The 15,279-nt window shown below is 53.3% G+C and overlaps 1 protein-coding gene across 4 annotated transcripts in view; it reads right to left on the bottom strand.

Annotated features, from left to right (window-relative positions):
• Positions 1-7,972, bottom strand: part of PRKX (protein kinase cAMP-dependent X-linked catalytic subunit) — a 55,471-nt gene extending 47,499 nt beyond the window's left edge. For 2 of the 4 annotated variants that reach the window (XM_037140323.2, XM_037140328.2), the window contains exon 1: positions 6,112-6,694. In XM_037140323.2, the coding sequence (XP_036996218.2) occupies positions 6,112-6,376 (265 nt within the window). In that variant the 5' untranslated portion in view covers positions 6,377-6,694. Of the gene's footprint in view, positions 1-6,111; positions 6,695-7,727 lie in introns of those variants that run through there. The other 2 variants (XM_037140344.2, XM_037140337.2) reach the window with 2 other exon arrangements.
• Positions 7,973-15,279: the final 7,307 nt, after the last annotated feature.

Below are 15,279 nucleotides of genomic sequence, written 5' to 3'. Positions count from 1 at the left end.
CTAAACGAACCTCTAGACAGACCAAACCATGGTTCATCCAATGCGTGACGCATTACGGAGCCAGAGAAAAGGAATGAAGACACAGGTGCCTTTGGTGTTCCAGGGGAAGGTGCCACACAGAGACACCAGTCACCCTGCGCATAGGCGCATAAACGAAGGCATGATGGTGTTTGGGGAAGCCGTCCTTCACGACTCCCACGCCACGCTACACACCACAGTGGGTGCATGGGCTACTCTGTCCGCAGCCTCTCAACACTGAGCGTTGGCCACATTCTCCTGATGGCGGAGAGCGGGAAGCCCCCCTGCCCAAACTGAGTCAGCACTCAGCGCTTTGCGACCTGCTCTGCCGCCTCTCATTCCAGCCACGCTGGGAGAGGGTGACAGACGGAGGGGACGTGACTACCGCCAGGCTGTGTGCAGTTGACGACCCCTCATGGGCCCTTGTGAAAGTCAAGGCCTGCAGGTTGGCTCTGCCCCACACGCCGTGGACAATCTCCGAAAAAAAGTGGGCCCGTATCCTCCTATTCTTCTCTGCAGGAAACAGCCTGGGGAGAGTTCCAAGGAAATCAGGGAAAGAGGGACATTGTTGACAGGGCACCGCTGTGGCTGTCAGAAAAAGAAGCTGTGGGGAAGGGCAGAGAAAGCCCCAGGAAGGGGCTCCCAAGGAGACGGACAGTAGCCAACGGAGAAGTCCGAACACATCTCTCCCAGAGAGGAAGCTGCGTGGAAAAGCTTCCTGTGACCTCAGGGAGGGGAAGTGGAAGCGAACTTTCGCTCCGTGTCATGTGGTCCCTCTGTCCCTTTCTCCTGGTGACAGAGGTGGTCTCTCTGGGGGTCCTCAGCTGTGCGGGGGACAGGTCTGAGACCACCGAGGGTGGCGTCGTGGCCCTGTCCACATGGGGGACCCAAGCTGGGTCACGGAGGATTGTCCCCCAATGCAGGGAGGAGGGGGGTCTTTCCTGGGCATTGCAGTATGTGACCAAGTCACCTCACCCCAACCGGATGACTTTAGGGGACGAAAGGCAAAGCAGCACCCGGACGGACAAATGTAGTCTCCGGAAATCGGTATGTCCAAGCCCCAACACTCACTGGGGCGGCGGAGTTCCCAGGTGGGTCTTCAAGGAGGGAATTAGGATTCGCTGAGGTCACAAGGCTGGCATCCCCCCCCACCCGGATGGGACGACTGTCATTACAAGAGTCCCCAGAAGACATGGCCCCCGTGTCTGCTCTCAACCATGCCGGGACACACCAAGAAGCAAGCCATCGGTAGCCCAGAGGAGAGACCTTGCCAGGGCTCTACCGTGTTGGCACCCAGATGTCAAAGTTCCAGCCTCCGAAAGTGTAACATGTAAACCCCTGTGTCTTTAATAAACCACCCGGTTTGGGGCATTTAGTTAGAGAAGTCCAAGTGCACCAAAATGCCAATGTTGGGGCTCATTCAAGATGGCAGCCTTTGGCCCATTTTGTGGGATGAGGGCTCCCCCCTAGGTTTACGGTTGGGAGTGAGGTGAGCTGCACACTGTGTGCAGAGCAGAGTTCTCTGCAGGCGGAGGGGGGGCGGGGAAAACCAAGTTCTTGGCTCCCTCTGTCTAGCCCTGAGCTCCTGCCTCATGCAGGGACTCACAGATGCCTCCCCAGAAGAAACACATGAGCTCCTGCTTTACCTGCACCCCGATCTTACAGACCAGGCCTCTGAGGTCCAGGTGTCCCCAGGGCCACGCTCCCTCCACAGGCTCCAGGGAGGGGCCTTCCTGCCTCTTCCAGCTCCGGGGGCGCCAGGCGTCCCTGGGGCAGCGGCTATGCCTGGATTGCAGGCCAGGCTCCCAGTAGGGGGCGCACGAGAGGCAACCACACACGGATGTTTCTCTCTCTCTTTCTCCCTCCCTTCCCCTCTCTCTCTAAAATAAATAAGTAAAGTACCTTTTTAAAAAATGGAGGAACAACTACCCGCCAGACTTCTGTACTTGGAAACGTCCTTTCCTCCTATTTTTTTTTCTAATTTCTGACTTTCCCAGGGTGGTCCGATGTCGGCACCATCATGCATGTCTGCTCTATAGCGCCCTCCCAAGACGAATAGCATTAAAGGGTGAACGCAATATTCCCTGTTGCTGAGCAATACACAACACTTCTGATTGCTATGGCAACCCCACCATCATGACCCCCATTCCGTACACAGCAAAATCTCACTGGACCCGACTGCACTTGGTCTGGAGGGGTGCTCAGGGGTGCTCAGGTGCAACAGCGCAAGGACAGCCCAGGCGGAAAGGAGAGATGGTAGGGCCAATTCAAGGAAACCAAGATCGGAGGTGAAAGGGGTGTCAGTAAGCTGGAAAACGCTTCTCAGTGCTTGGGAGAGAACTTGAGGATGACGGATTCACGAAGCAAAGTCTCCCAGATTTCAACAAAATACACGTTTGCCATCTCGTGATGTGAAATAGTAAACAAATGAAAGCATTAGTAAAGAAAGTAAATAGTAAAGAAATCGAGCATTAGCGGGTGGCTGGTGAAGAGCGGGTGAGCTGTGTGCCTTGATTTGGGGCACGGGGGTGTCTAAGTCGACGCCCCCTGTCTAGAAATACACAGGCACCCACGCTCAGAAACACAAAGTGGACCCTGTAGGAAGCTGGGAGCAGGGAGCAGGGTCTCTTGTCCCGGAAGGGATGTGGCCCACACTGCCATTCTGGCTTCCATATTGCGCTACAGCCTCCAGAGACGTCACTGTGTCCCCAGGGGGGGAGGCCAAAAGAGTCTACGTAGAGCTTTTGGAATGCCCTTGGAGGTTATAATTATGTCGCTAGAGATCGACATATATATGTTTGATCAGCAGCTACAGCCATGCACAAGGAGGCGAGGAGCACCCAGCTTGGTTCTATGCACCGGGATTGTGGGAGATGGGGGACAAGCCATTTCTTCTCTAGTGAGCGGTGTGGCTGCCTTGAGTCCGAGTCTGTCCGTCTGTGACGTCACAGTTCAGCTGAGATGGACGCCCAAGTGTCCCCTGGGCTTTAAGAAGACCTGGCACCGTGAGAGTGTTCACCAACACACCTCGTGTGTTCTTCCAGGAGATTCTGAATGCAGGGACCAGTGGTCCATCTGGAACGCCCACAATGGTCCCCAACCTAACACACAGAACTAGGACATGGGACAGCCCCTGACGTCACACTCTTCCTCTTTCAGAACCCGGGCACGGGGTCCACTCTTGCCAACATTGCTGTCTACTCCCAGCTGGATCCCAGCCTTGTGGCACCTCCCAGAGGGTGCCACTGTCTTCACAGCCAAGTGCCCTAAGACATCATCGTCACCTCAGCCCTGTCTCATGGATTGGGAGTCAGCAATTCTGTCCCCAGTGTGGGGACTGCCCCCCATGCCAAACTCACGGGCAAAAACAAAGGGTACGTGGGTGACAAAAAGAGCCTGTCACCCTCTCGGGGAGACACCAGACTAAAGGAACAGGGACACGAGCAAGGGGCACAGACTCCAAATAGCCTTCAGAGAGCAGTGTCAGCTGAACTCTGCCTTTGCACTGTGACTTGTCCTAGAAGCTTGCAAGGGATGGGGACAGTGAGGGTGAAGAAAGGGTAACAGGAGTTTGGGGTTCTGTCACGAATCTGTGTGCGTGGGGGTTGGATGCCTAGGACAGAGAATCACCTCGGTCAGCAGGAAAAGTGCACACAGACAGACACCCTCAGAAAACTCAGAGCCCCTCTGGGCGCCTGTTTGGGGCGGGGAGACACTTGGGATGGGACCCGGGAGCAGGCAGAGAGGACGTTATTTTCCTGAGTTGGAAACTTTGGTAGGAGAGCGTGCGTGTCCACCCTGACTACCTTCTCATGGCAGATACAGAGCCCTCTGTCCCATGTGCAGCGGGCTGAGGGCACCCTACAGGGTGACTCAGACACACCCAACTCTGAGGCTTTGGGGAAGGCTTGTGATTTTTTCTCCTTTGTAAGCTTACTCTTAATCTCTTGAGTCAATCATGCTCAGATTCATCTCTCTCTCACCAATATTCAAGAAAGGAGTTGGGGGTCACAGGTTGCAGAGAGTGTCAGCAGCTTTGACGAGGGCCAGGCACGCTGGTCTAGATTCCTGTCCCCTGTGTGTCCAACCCCTGAAACTGTGACAGCCAGCCTCTCCCTCCACGCCCGTGCAGCCCACAAGAAGTTACCCTGGACAAGTGCCCATCATGTTCATTCAGACAAGCAAGAGGAAGGATCAAAACAGCTCCCTTCCATCCCCGCAGGCGGTGACATTCTATTTTGAAGGACATGACTCACTGGGCACCTATGCCCACTTGGCAGCACCCACCAGGCGAGGTCCCGTCTGCAGACCACCCACCTGCCCGGCACCGGCTCAGCGCCCTGGCCTCCAGCCGCCGTGGCCGCCACGACAGACCCAAGCATGTGCCCAAAAGGAACACAACGGCGCGACCAGGTGCCAAGGGGCAGCGGGGTGGCCACCAACTTTCCATTGTTTACCTGCTTTCCACCTCCTGTGTGACTCCACGGGCCTGGGTCCCCATTCCTCGGTGGACATGTGCTCAACACATCAGCGGACAGAACAAGGAGGAGGAAAGTGTGACAGAGGAACAAGAATGAGAAGAAGAGGAAGAGGAGGAAGAAGAGAAAAGGAGAGACAAATAGAGGAAGAGAGAGAGGAGGCCACACGCAGGTACGGATGGGCGGATGCACAGACTCACAGGCAGGTTCGTAGGTACACAGGTGGGCAGATACATAGACGGAAGAAAAGGAAAGAGGCTGAAAGAGGAAGACAAGAGCGTCCCACACTGAAGTCACAGCCTGTCACCCTGAGCCTCACACCCTGACACTGGGGCTGCAGGACGCTCAGATGTGGGGTGTCCTGGGCCCCGTGTGGGAAGGTGTTCAGCAGCCTCACCGGTCTCGGTCTCCACCCACCAGGCAGCAGTAGCACGGCCTCCCCAGTTGTGACAACCACAGATGTCCCCAGACATCTCCGCATGTCCCCAAAGGCACAGCCACCTCTCTTACACACCTTCCCCACAGGTGGATAAATAGATATGGAACGAGGAGAGGGCCTCGCATGCCCTCCCACGCCCGCCACCCCACATCAGGTTGCCTGCCCAGGTCTTCCTTACACGCAGCTCCATTTGGAAGAGAGAGAAGTCCCCTTTCACTGTCCTTCTGGCTCTGGACCTTCTCACCCTGAGCGCACGCACCCTACTACGCTCCTCTTTCCCCAATCTGGGGCAGGGGGAGAGGGAAGAACCTTCTTACACACCCCTGCCTCACGGGTCACCCTCAGCATGCCCCGAGTCAGGTCCATAAACGAAAGGTTGGCGCAACTCCTTGGCACCGTTGCCAAGCAGCCACCCGCGAGCTTGAGCGCACGGCTTGAACTCAGGACCTCGCAGGGTCACGCATCTCTCCACCCAGTCTGGCCGGACCCATCAGCCGCCGCGTTTCGGGATTCAGGCGCCCGGGAGACCGGTAAGTTACGTTCCCAGTAGCCCAGTGGCGGGGGATCCAATTGGAAGAGAGAGGTCAGAAGGAAAAAGAAGGCGTCTGGTGAAAGGATGACAAGTGTCGGATGCTGGGCATGAAAAGCCACAGCGGTTTCAGGAAACGTCTCGTCCATCCCCCGTGTCCCAACCCCACAGTGCCGCGGGACGCCCGTGCCCAAAGCAGTTCGTTCCAAGGCCCACCTTAGACGCTGCCTCCTGCCCCGGGGCGGAGGAGCGCTCCTTCACCTCCCCAGTGGCCTCCTCTTCCCCCGGGGGTCCCAGCTTGGGAAGGCGCCTGAGGTCCCCAGTGCGAGGTCACCTCCAGGAACTTTTGTGACGTCGGGGAACCCAGGCACCTGAGTGGTTTAGTGGCGGCAGGTATCAATAAGGTAGGTGCCTTTGGAGGCACCGGGTGGGGCGCTGGCAGCTAGGGAGGTACTCGGGGGGTCCGGGGGGACTCACTCCAACTCTCCGGGCGTCTGTGGGACCGAGGGCGCCGGAGCAGGCGGGACCAGGCGGAGAGCTCCACAGGAGGCAGCCGGGGGACGACACTCCGGGAGCTTTGTCTGCCGCCCGGGATGCGGGCGGCGCCGAGCACCCCTGCGGGCCAGGTCCCCACGTCTCGCACTCACCCACGGTGGCCAGTGTGTCGAAGTCTTGCAGGCTGTAGTCAGGCGGCTCGGACGCGGGGGTGTCAGAGCCGGGTCCCTGAGCGGGCGCCTCATCGGGGGTGTCTCCCGGGCTCTTGGGAGGGTCGGGGTCTGCCGCGGCCGCTTTGGCCAGCCCGGGCGCCTCCATGGGGTCGCGCTCCAGGGCGGGGAGCCTCGCAGGACCAGGAGAAGAGGAGAGCAGGACTTTCTGGGACGCAGCCTCGGTGCGGCGCAGCAGCGTTAGCATCAGCTGCGCCCACCCATGCGCGCCCCTCGTCTCCCGACCGACGGCCCGGCTTAGCTGGCAGGGCGGCGGGGACAAAGGCGCGGCGCGGGGCGGCGTTTACTGCAGCGGCGGCGGCGGCTGGTAGGAGTCGCCGGCGGCTTCGGCGGGCGGCGCGGCTTCGGCGTTGGACGCGGCTCGGCTGCGCGGAGAAGAAGCAGGGTCCCGGCTGCTGGAGCCGGGTACCAAGACCATTCCTCGTGTCCCGACTCTGCCACGACTGGGGCCAGAAGAGCTGTGTGCCTGATAATAGGTAGTCGGGCGGAAGCGCCCAGGGCGGGGCCGCGCTCTCCCCGCCCCCGAGGACCCGCCTGCGGGGCGGGGTCTCTCGCTGTCGCGGACTCGCCCCGCCCCCCGAGTCCCCGCCCTGCAACCGTGAGGGGGGACGAGGGGGGGGATGGTCTCACCACACGGGGCGGGCAGCTTTGGGGAGGTGCCCACGCCCCTCCGCGCCCCGGGCCACCCCAGGGTGGGGTGCCTGCCGACGTCCCCCGGGAGGATGCGGGAAATTGGCCTCAGAGGTCGCTGGGCCGCAGCCCGGAAAGTCGGGGACGCGGAGAGTGTGAGGCACACCGAAGTCAAAAAAATAAAACCGAACGAGCAGTTAAAGGCGGATGGGAGTCAGGGTGAGCTGCGCCGCGACCCCAAGTCCCCACGGAGGTGCGGGGTCAGCTTCCTGGCCTCGCTGCAGGGACTGGAGCGGGGCGGGACGCGGACTGTGTCGCGTGGGCGCAGGGTGCCACGGGCCTCTGGGACGTTTTGGGATGGCTTCCTCGAAACCCGCAACTATTTCCAAAGAACCGTTAAAGTCGTAACACTGATAATAACCGATTTCAGAGGTAGAACAACGAAAAGGCTGCGCGTGCAACTGGATGGGCCGCTGTCCCAGACACGCACCAGGGACACTTGGAAAAGCAGTCATTGCTTGTGTGTGTGGCAGGCCAGATTTGTGCATTTAGAGACACTGCAAAATGACTAGTGTGCATCGCAAATTCTAATGTCGCTGGGGGTCCTGCGTTTTCAATGGCCGCTATCCGCCCCTCCCCCGCCCACCCCGGCATCTGGTTAAAACGCACGCTGGCTTCCGCGGGCCCTGAAAGCCCCGGTGCTAACCAGGGCCCCCGGCTGTCCCAGGTGCAGGTCCACGGAAGCCACTGGGAGCAGAACCGGGGCACCCAGCCCGCCACTTTGTTCACAGGGGTCTCCGCGATTCCGATCGTGGGGGGGGGGGGCGGGGAGTGTCCCGCCCGCGGGGAAGGTTTCTTGGAGAAGCAAGGCCACATGTAAGGAACAAATTCAAAGCGGAAACCTTTACCAGCTCAAGCCTGGTGGCTCTCGGGGAGGGGGCGACAGGAAACCGGAACTGGCTCTGGGTGTGGTTCTCTGGCCCGGGCCGCCAGCCTCGCCCCGCCTCTTCATGGGCGCTCTGTGGGTGGCATTTTCGCCCGGCGTGACGCCTGCTCTTCTCCCCGCCGGTTGCCAAATCTGCAGCTGGAATTTGAAAAATGCGCGCCAGGAGTGGGCCGCGCGTACCCGTGCGCCCAGCCTGGCGACAATAACGAGGCGATCCCTCGCCTGGGCCAAAAGGCCCCGCCCACCCCAGCGGCTTGGGGACATCGGGTCTGTCCACACGGGGCGAGGGCCTGTGTGTCTCCCCACGGGGAGCCCTGCGCCCTCTCCACGTGGGTTCCGTCTTTGGACTGCGGGGCTGGGGGCTGCTGTGCTTCCGTGCCCAGGGTCCCGCGGATTCCGCCGCACTGAGTTGAGGACATCCTTTGCCCGCCTCATTGCGCCCAGCCACACAATGCCAGGATCAAATTCTGGGCTGCAGAGTGGCCGTGAGCCCTTCTGCTCCCACCCTCGAGTCTGACCACCTACCTTCCTCCCTTCCCCCAAAATGTCCCGGGGCCGGTGTCGCGAGGCCTGGCTGTACCCAGCAGCTTTCACCTGCGAGGGTGGCCTGCATTGCTCAGAAAACACAGCCACGGCACTGGAAAGGCCAAAAAGCTCGGGTGAGGCCGGCGTCCCGGCACCATTCCCGCCTCTGGAGTGGCGAGCGCAGGAACCCCAATACGACTCCTGGCCCCCCCCGAGTGTTAGCCAATTCAACAGCGATAAAAACAGCCCATGAGGGCGCTTCTTTCGGGGTATATGATATGCGTACACACACACACACATTTCTGCATATGGAGGAATGCGTGTGCCCACGTGAATCTGTGTAAATATACGTGCATAGGTGTGCATATATACTGAGTTAAAACGGCAAAGAAGCACCCAGTTACCTTCCGAGACTTCAGAGTTCATGTGTGGTGTAGCATTTATTCTAATACATCCTATTCCATATATTCTAATGGATTTTATCATAAAGTCTATGACTTCTAATGCAAGCACAGGGATAAAAAAAGTTCTCAGCTGCCTCCACAGATTTTAAAATTTCCATAGATCGTATTACAGTTGAAATGCTCTGTAATATATTGTGCACACTATAATATATACTATACTATATACAGTATAGTATATATTCCATTTTATTTTATACCCTTTTTAAAAAGATTTTATTTACTTATCTTTAGAGGGGAAGGGAAGGAGAGAGGGAGAGAAACATCAATGTGTGGTTGCCTCTCATGGGTCCCCTGCTGGGAACTGGCCTGCAACCCAGGCATGTGCCCTGACTGGGAATCGAACTGCAATCATTGGGTTCACAGGCCCACGCTCAATCCACTGAGCTACACCAGCCAGGGCGTATATTTTTATATATTATAAAAGAATTGTTAAGCCACCTTCACACATATTACAAATTATATGTACAATATTAGATGTTATGTATATTATGTTGTCAGGGTTCCATAATACATTCTAGTGTATGTTGAAATATAATATTGTTTACTATATATTCTGAAACATATGTTTTAAAAGAAAGGTGCAGTTGGGTTCACAGACCTGATGATTTATATATATATGTATATATATATACATATATATACATTATATATCTAATGTTGCATGGTATATATTCTAAATGTTTTTCATATACAGTCTAATATATTACACATATCCTAATTTTATTATATACTCTAATACATACATTTTCAAGAGTGTTCAGCTGCCTTCACAGACATTATGATGATTAATTTAAAAGGCCCCTGTATACATTCTGTGTTAACCACCTGTATGTGGAGGGCTACACACCCAGGTAAACAGATACCAGGAAATAACAGAGTGCCTTCTGCCCGACTTTGGGAGAAGTCACCCCGAAACTTCTGGAAGGAGACCTTCCCTGCCACATGCAAATCCCTGGGCAGCTGGGTCTGGCTGGGCAAGGAGATTTCAGACCCTACATTGAGTAGAGAGAGGCTCACTTGGGATTCGGCCTTAGCAGGCAGGCAGGGAACAGGGTGACCCGTCTGGGTCCAGGCTGAGGCCCCAGACTTCAGCAGGGAGATCTCGACACAGTTCCCAGAAAGCCCCCCATGGAAGGGGGGCTCTGCTAAGGCATTTCCCAGATTTGGGGCATCGCTCCTACTGTCCTGGGGTGAGGGATCGGGAAGGCACTCCTGGGGGCCTCGGGTGCCGCCACCGTGCCCAGGAACATCTTCCTGGCAAGGACAAAGTCAGGTACATTCAAGCACGCACTGTGACTCGCTTTGCCCGCATGGGCTTTGCCGTGGTCACCAGACGACCGCGTGGTGGACACAGGTTGCTTTGATCTGTTAGGAATTCCTGATAAGCTAGGGTGGTGTCTAACTTCTGTTCCCTGTGACGCCAATTCCTTTGAATGACCCTGAAGAAGAACTAGTCATCCCTGAACTCTGAGCCCTCGGTCTCTGATCAGGGCCCAGCGTTCTAGACATCTTTCCTGGGAGTGGAACAGACTGTTCCTGCAACAACTGCAGCCTCACGTCTCCAGGTACATTAGAATTTCAGGTGCAGGACAGTGTCCAGACCCAAAATATGTCTACCAGCGCCCTAGCGGGGGAGCCAGAAAGGCCTTGTGTGGGAACAGCAGTGTGGTGTCTGAATACACCTCTGGCGAGGGGGCTGTGAATTCCAAGTGGGCTTAGGGCAATGAATTTATTCATATAATAACCTGCATGGTGAACTAGCTTCAGGTTCCGAGAAACATTCACCCATCACCAACCTCGCACGCAAAATCGAACCCTACACTACTTACTCTAGAAGTTGAAGTTTAAACATCGGAGACTGTGCTCACTTCCAGCCAAGATGGAGGTTTATGTAGGCACCCTGGGCCTCCTCACACAACCCAAAGAAGGGCAACAACACATTTAAAAACCAAAAAAAAACACAAAAAACCAGAACTGCCAGAAAATGAAACTGTATGGAAGTCCGACAACCATGGAATGAAAGCAGAAACCTTCATACAGACCAGTAGGAGGGGCAGGGGTGGGCCGTGGGGCCAGAGAGGACTGGAGAAGTGGGGTGGCAAGGGGGCAGCGGGCAGGCCAGGTAAGAAGGTGGCTGGCAGAGTGAGTGGTCCCACACCTGCAAATGGATAAACCGGGAGGAACAACCAGGGACCAAACAGACCACGCCACCCAGGGTTCCAGGGTGGGGAAATAAAGCCTCAAAATCTCTGACTGAAAACACCTGTGGGGGCTGAGGCAGCAGGAGGAGAAGCTCCCAGCCTCACAGGTGAGTTTGTTGGAGAGAACCACAGGGTCCTAGAATGTACACAAAGCACCCACCTGGGACTCAGCAGCAGAAGGGCCCAATTTGCTTGTGGGTGGGGGGGGAGTGAATGAAAGCCAGTGAGGGCTGAGCAAGTGACACTGTTCCCTCTCAGACCTCTCCCCCCTATACAGTGCCACAATGCAGTGACCTGGGTTGCCCCACCCTAGTGAATATCTAAGGCTCTGCCCCCCTACTGTGTCACAGGTGTGCTGAGACCAGAAAAAAAAAATGGCTCAAATGAAAGAACAGAGCAAACTTCGAGAAAAAAATACAACTGAGGTCTACAGAGGTAGCTGACCTCTCAGCTGCAGTGTTCAAAACCCTGGTGATCAGCATGCTCGCAGAAATGGTTGAGTGTGGTTGCAAAATAGAGGAAAAAGTGAAGGCTATGAAAAGTGAGATAAAGGAAAATGCACAGGGAACCAACAGTGACAGGAAGGAAACCTCAACTCAAATCAAGGGTTTGGAGCAGAAGGAAGAAGTAAACGTTCAACCAGAATGAAAAAAAAAAATAAGAAGAAGAATTGGAAAAAAATGAGGAGAGGCTTAGGAACCTCTGGGACAACTTTAAGTGTTCCAACATCTGAATCGTGGGGGTTCCAGAAGGAGATGAGGAAGAGCAAGAAATTGAAAACTTATTTGAACAAATAATCAAGGAGAACTTCCCCAATCTGGCAAAGGAAATAGACTTCCAGGAAATCCAGGAAGCTCAGAGAGTCCCAAAGAAGTTGGACCCAAGAAGAAACACAATAAGTCACATCCTAATTACATTAGCCAAGATTCAAATGAAGGAGAGAATTCTAGAAGCAGCAAGAGCTAATGGGACAGTCACCTACAAAGGAGTTCCCATCAGACTGTCAGCAGATTTCTCAAAAGAGACCTTACAGGCAAGAAGGGGCTGGAAAGACATATTCCAAGTCATGAAATCCAAAGACCTACAACCAAGATTGATCTATCCAGCAAAACTTTCATTTAGAATGGAAGGGCAGATAAAGTGCTTCCTGAATAAGGTCAATTTCAAGGAGTTCCTCATCACCAAGCCCTTATTACATGAAATGTTAAAGGGGTTTATCTATGAAAAAGAAGAAGATCAAGAATGTAAACAGTGAAATGACAACAAACTCACCACTATCAACAACTGAACCTAAAAAAAAAAACATAAACACAAGCAAACTAAGCAAACAACCAAAACAGCAACAGAATCCCAGAAATGGAGATCACATGGAGGGTTCTCATTGGGGATAAAGGTGCAGGGAATAAGAAGCATAAAAGGTAGGTAGAAAATAGACAGGGGGAGGCTAAGAACAGTATAGGAAATGGAGAAGCCAAAGAATTTATATGCATGACCCATGGACATGAACTAAGGGGGGGGGGATGGCACGCAAATGCTGGTGGGAGGGAGATGCAGGGTGGAGAGAAATAAAGGAGGGGAATGGGAAACTCTAATAGCATAGTCCATAAAAATATTTTTAAAATATGAGGCAATTGAAGGGCTTTTGAGATGCAACATGGAGACGCTCTTATTCAAGCACAGAGCACCAACTTCTGAAAATAAGGCTTCTACACCTGTCTGTCTCCACTGAGGTTTTTCTTGAATGGTTATTTGTAGAAAGCCGTAGAAAGAAGCGTTGAGAGTGGAAACTGTGGGGCTTACACCAGTCTGGAATTCAGGTGTCCTGAGTTCATGGTGGAGAGTTTTAACTTTTCAGATGCCGGAGGGGCTTGTATGAAACTCCTGCCAGGTCCTGGTGGCTTTGAACAGGATTTCTGAACTTGAGTTCCCACAATTGCATGGTACCCAACACACAGTAGAGACTCTTAGTCACTAAGCACTGTAGTAAGGAAAAGATGAGCTAAGAGAAAAATCATATCATATCAAGTCGTACAAGTCTCCCGACATAATAAATAACACAGTACTATTAGCCATGACCGATTTTGGGATAAAAGCGTGTTTACATATTAAAGAATATACCACAAACACGTCACGAGGGACAAAAACTGAAGTGAATTCCCGGAGCATTACATTTTAAGGGGAAGGAACCCAGAGTCAAATAAGAACAAAAGGAAATAGTGAGTTTTCAAGCCCCTGGAAGGTCACTGAAGAATGTTCTGAGGTTGATAGAACCGGCCAGGTAGGAAGGTCAGCACCCCTGAGGTCCTGAAACATGTAACAAACTTACGGAAGAATAAACAATGTCCAAACACACTTACAGCAGAAAGGCACAGAGGCCTGACTGCTATATGGGCAAAGGGCATTAAAGGACAATTCACTCCAAAATATAAGAAATAAAGTAAAAGAGATGCGATGGGTCGTTCCCATAAGGAGAAACAATGTTGAGAGTAACTAATAAACCAGGAAGTGAAACAAAATGGCAATGTGTTTAAAACACACCCCTCCACCTTGACCAAGAGGAGACATTCCAAGTGGATGAGACAATTCTTACACACCTCAGGCTATACTGTGCCCGAGGGTGTTAGACATGCTCACACTTGTACACTCTGGCCCAGTAATTCTGCCTCTCCAAATGTGTCTCTCAAAATGCATCTTGGGAATCGATCCGGAGCTTGTTGATTGGAGTTGCCCAGGGTTATGGGCTGAGCTGTGTGTCCCGATAGATCTGTAGGTCGATGTCCTGCCCCCACGACCTCAGAATGGGGCTGCATTTGGAGATGGGTCTCTACAGGAGTGATGTAGGTAAAGAGGGACGCCCGTGTGAGGACCCAGGGGGAAGACAGCCGACTGCACTCCCAGAAGAGAGGCCTTGAGGGGACCCAGCCCTGCCCACCCCTGGGTCTCAGCCTCCAGCCTCCAGGAGCGGGAGGAAGAAATGTCTGTTGTTGAAGCCCGTCTGCCTGTGGGATTCCATTAGAGTGGCCTTAAAAGAGTCACATTCTGGTGACTCAAAGGCCGTTTTTATGATTGAGAAATAACAGACATCTTTTGAACATCCCCAAACAAGGGAGCACGTGTGTTTATTCTGACACATTCATGTGCGGCGATCTTGAGGTTCTTCAAAAATACTAATAAACAAAATGGTTATCACTGCTGCCCCATTTCAGGTCCTATGGGCAGAATCCACACTCTAGTCTTCATTCTAGGAGGAAAATGACCCCCCCTCAAAGGCAGGACCGCAGGGGAAAAGGTTGAGCTTGGCTTTGTTTATCATTGTTTTCTAATGGGATGCCTAGGCAGGGTCTTTTTTTGAAGTGAGGCAACAGACTTTAAACCACATGATACATGATGTCACGGGAGATAAATGCACCCAGCGATCTGGAGAACAGATTTCATGAAGCGATGGTGGGGGGGGGCAGAACAGTTATCGCTCAGGAACTGTGGTTCTGTAGTAGATCGCAGCGTCCAGAAAGCCAGGACGAAGCCTCATCAGCACGCCAGATTGTTTGCCTTAGTCACTGGCCCCCTTATCTGCCCGGGACCCACAGGGAGGACCCTGGAGAGTCCCGAAGGACGTAGGGAAGTAGGGACATGTTTGGTGGCCTTGCAGAGGAACATCGGCCACAACACTTCCCCCTTCGAAAGGTGATGCATTGAGGTTCGTCTCTTCCTGACCCTGGGTGGGTGGTTGCCAGGGTCTGAAGAACCCACGTGAAAGACGGGACGGGGAACTTCTGAGAAATGAGACTCTGCGGGGGGTGGGAACTAGCTTTTGTCAAGAGACAGGCAGGAGGTCAAGCCCAGTTTGGGGGAAACGTGGTGAATTATGGAGTTCCCCCAGGGCCCGTGAATGGGGTGCAGAGCACACAGCTCACTCCATACATGACACCAGATGCGGATACCTGTGTTTTTCACAGGCAGCATTGCCTTTATCACCCTCTATGACAAAGGGGTTTCTCATGTGTTAAAATGTACATGGGAAAACGAAGCCACAAGGTTTTAAATGTAACTATGCACTTTTAAAATGCAATCATAACTGCACATTTAGAGGATAATTTATAATAGATATCATTTATAATATATGCTGGATATACAGATTATAATTTACATTACATATAATTTATACAGAGATGTCATTTACACGTAATATAAAGGATGTACTTTATATACTTATAAATTCACATATAATTTATAGGTGATGTACAACATATAATTTATATAGACTATATATAATTTGCATATAAAATACATCATTGATATTATACGATACACATATAAAATACAT

This window comes from Artibeus jamaicensis, unplaced genomic scaffold (genome assembly GCF_021234435.1).
Source record: "Artibeus jamaicensis isolate MK-2021 breed Jamaican fruit bat unplaced genomic scaffold, CSHL_Jam_final contig_859, whole genome shotgun sequence".
NCBI classification, from domain to species: domain Eukaryota; kingdom Metazoa; phylum Chordata; class Mammalia; order Chiroptera; family Phyllostomidae; genus Artibeus; species Artibeus jamaicensis.
This window is presented reverse-complemented; position numbering and strand designations above follow the sequence as displayed.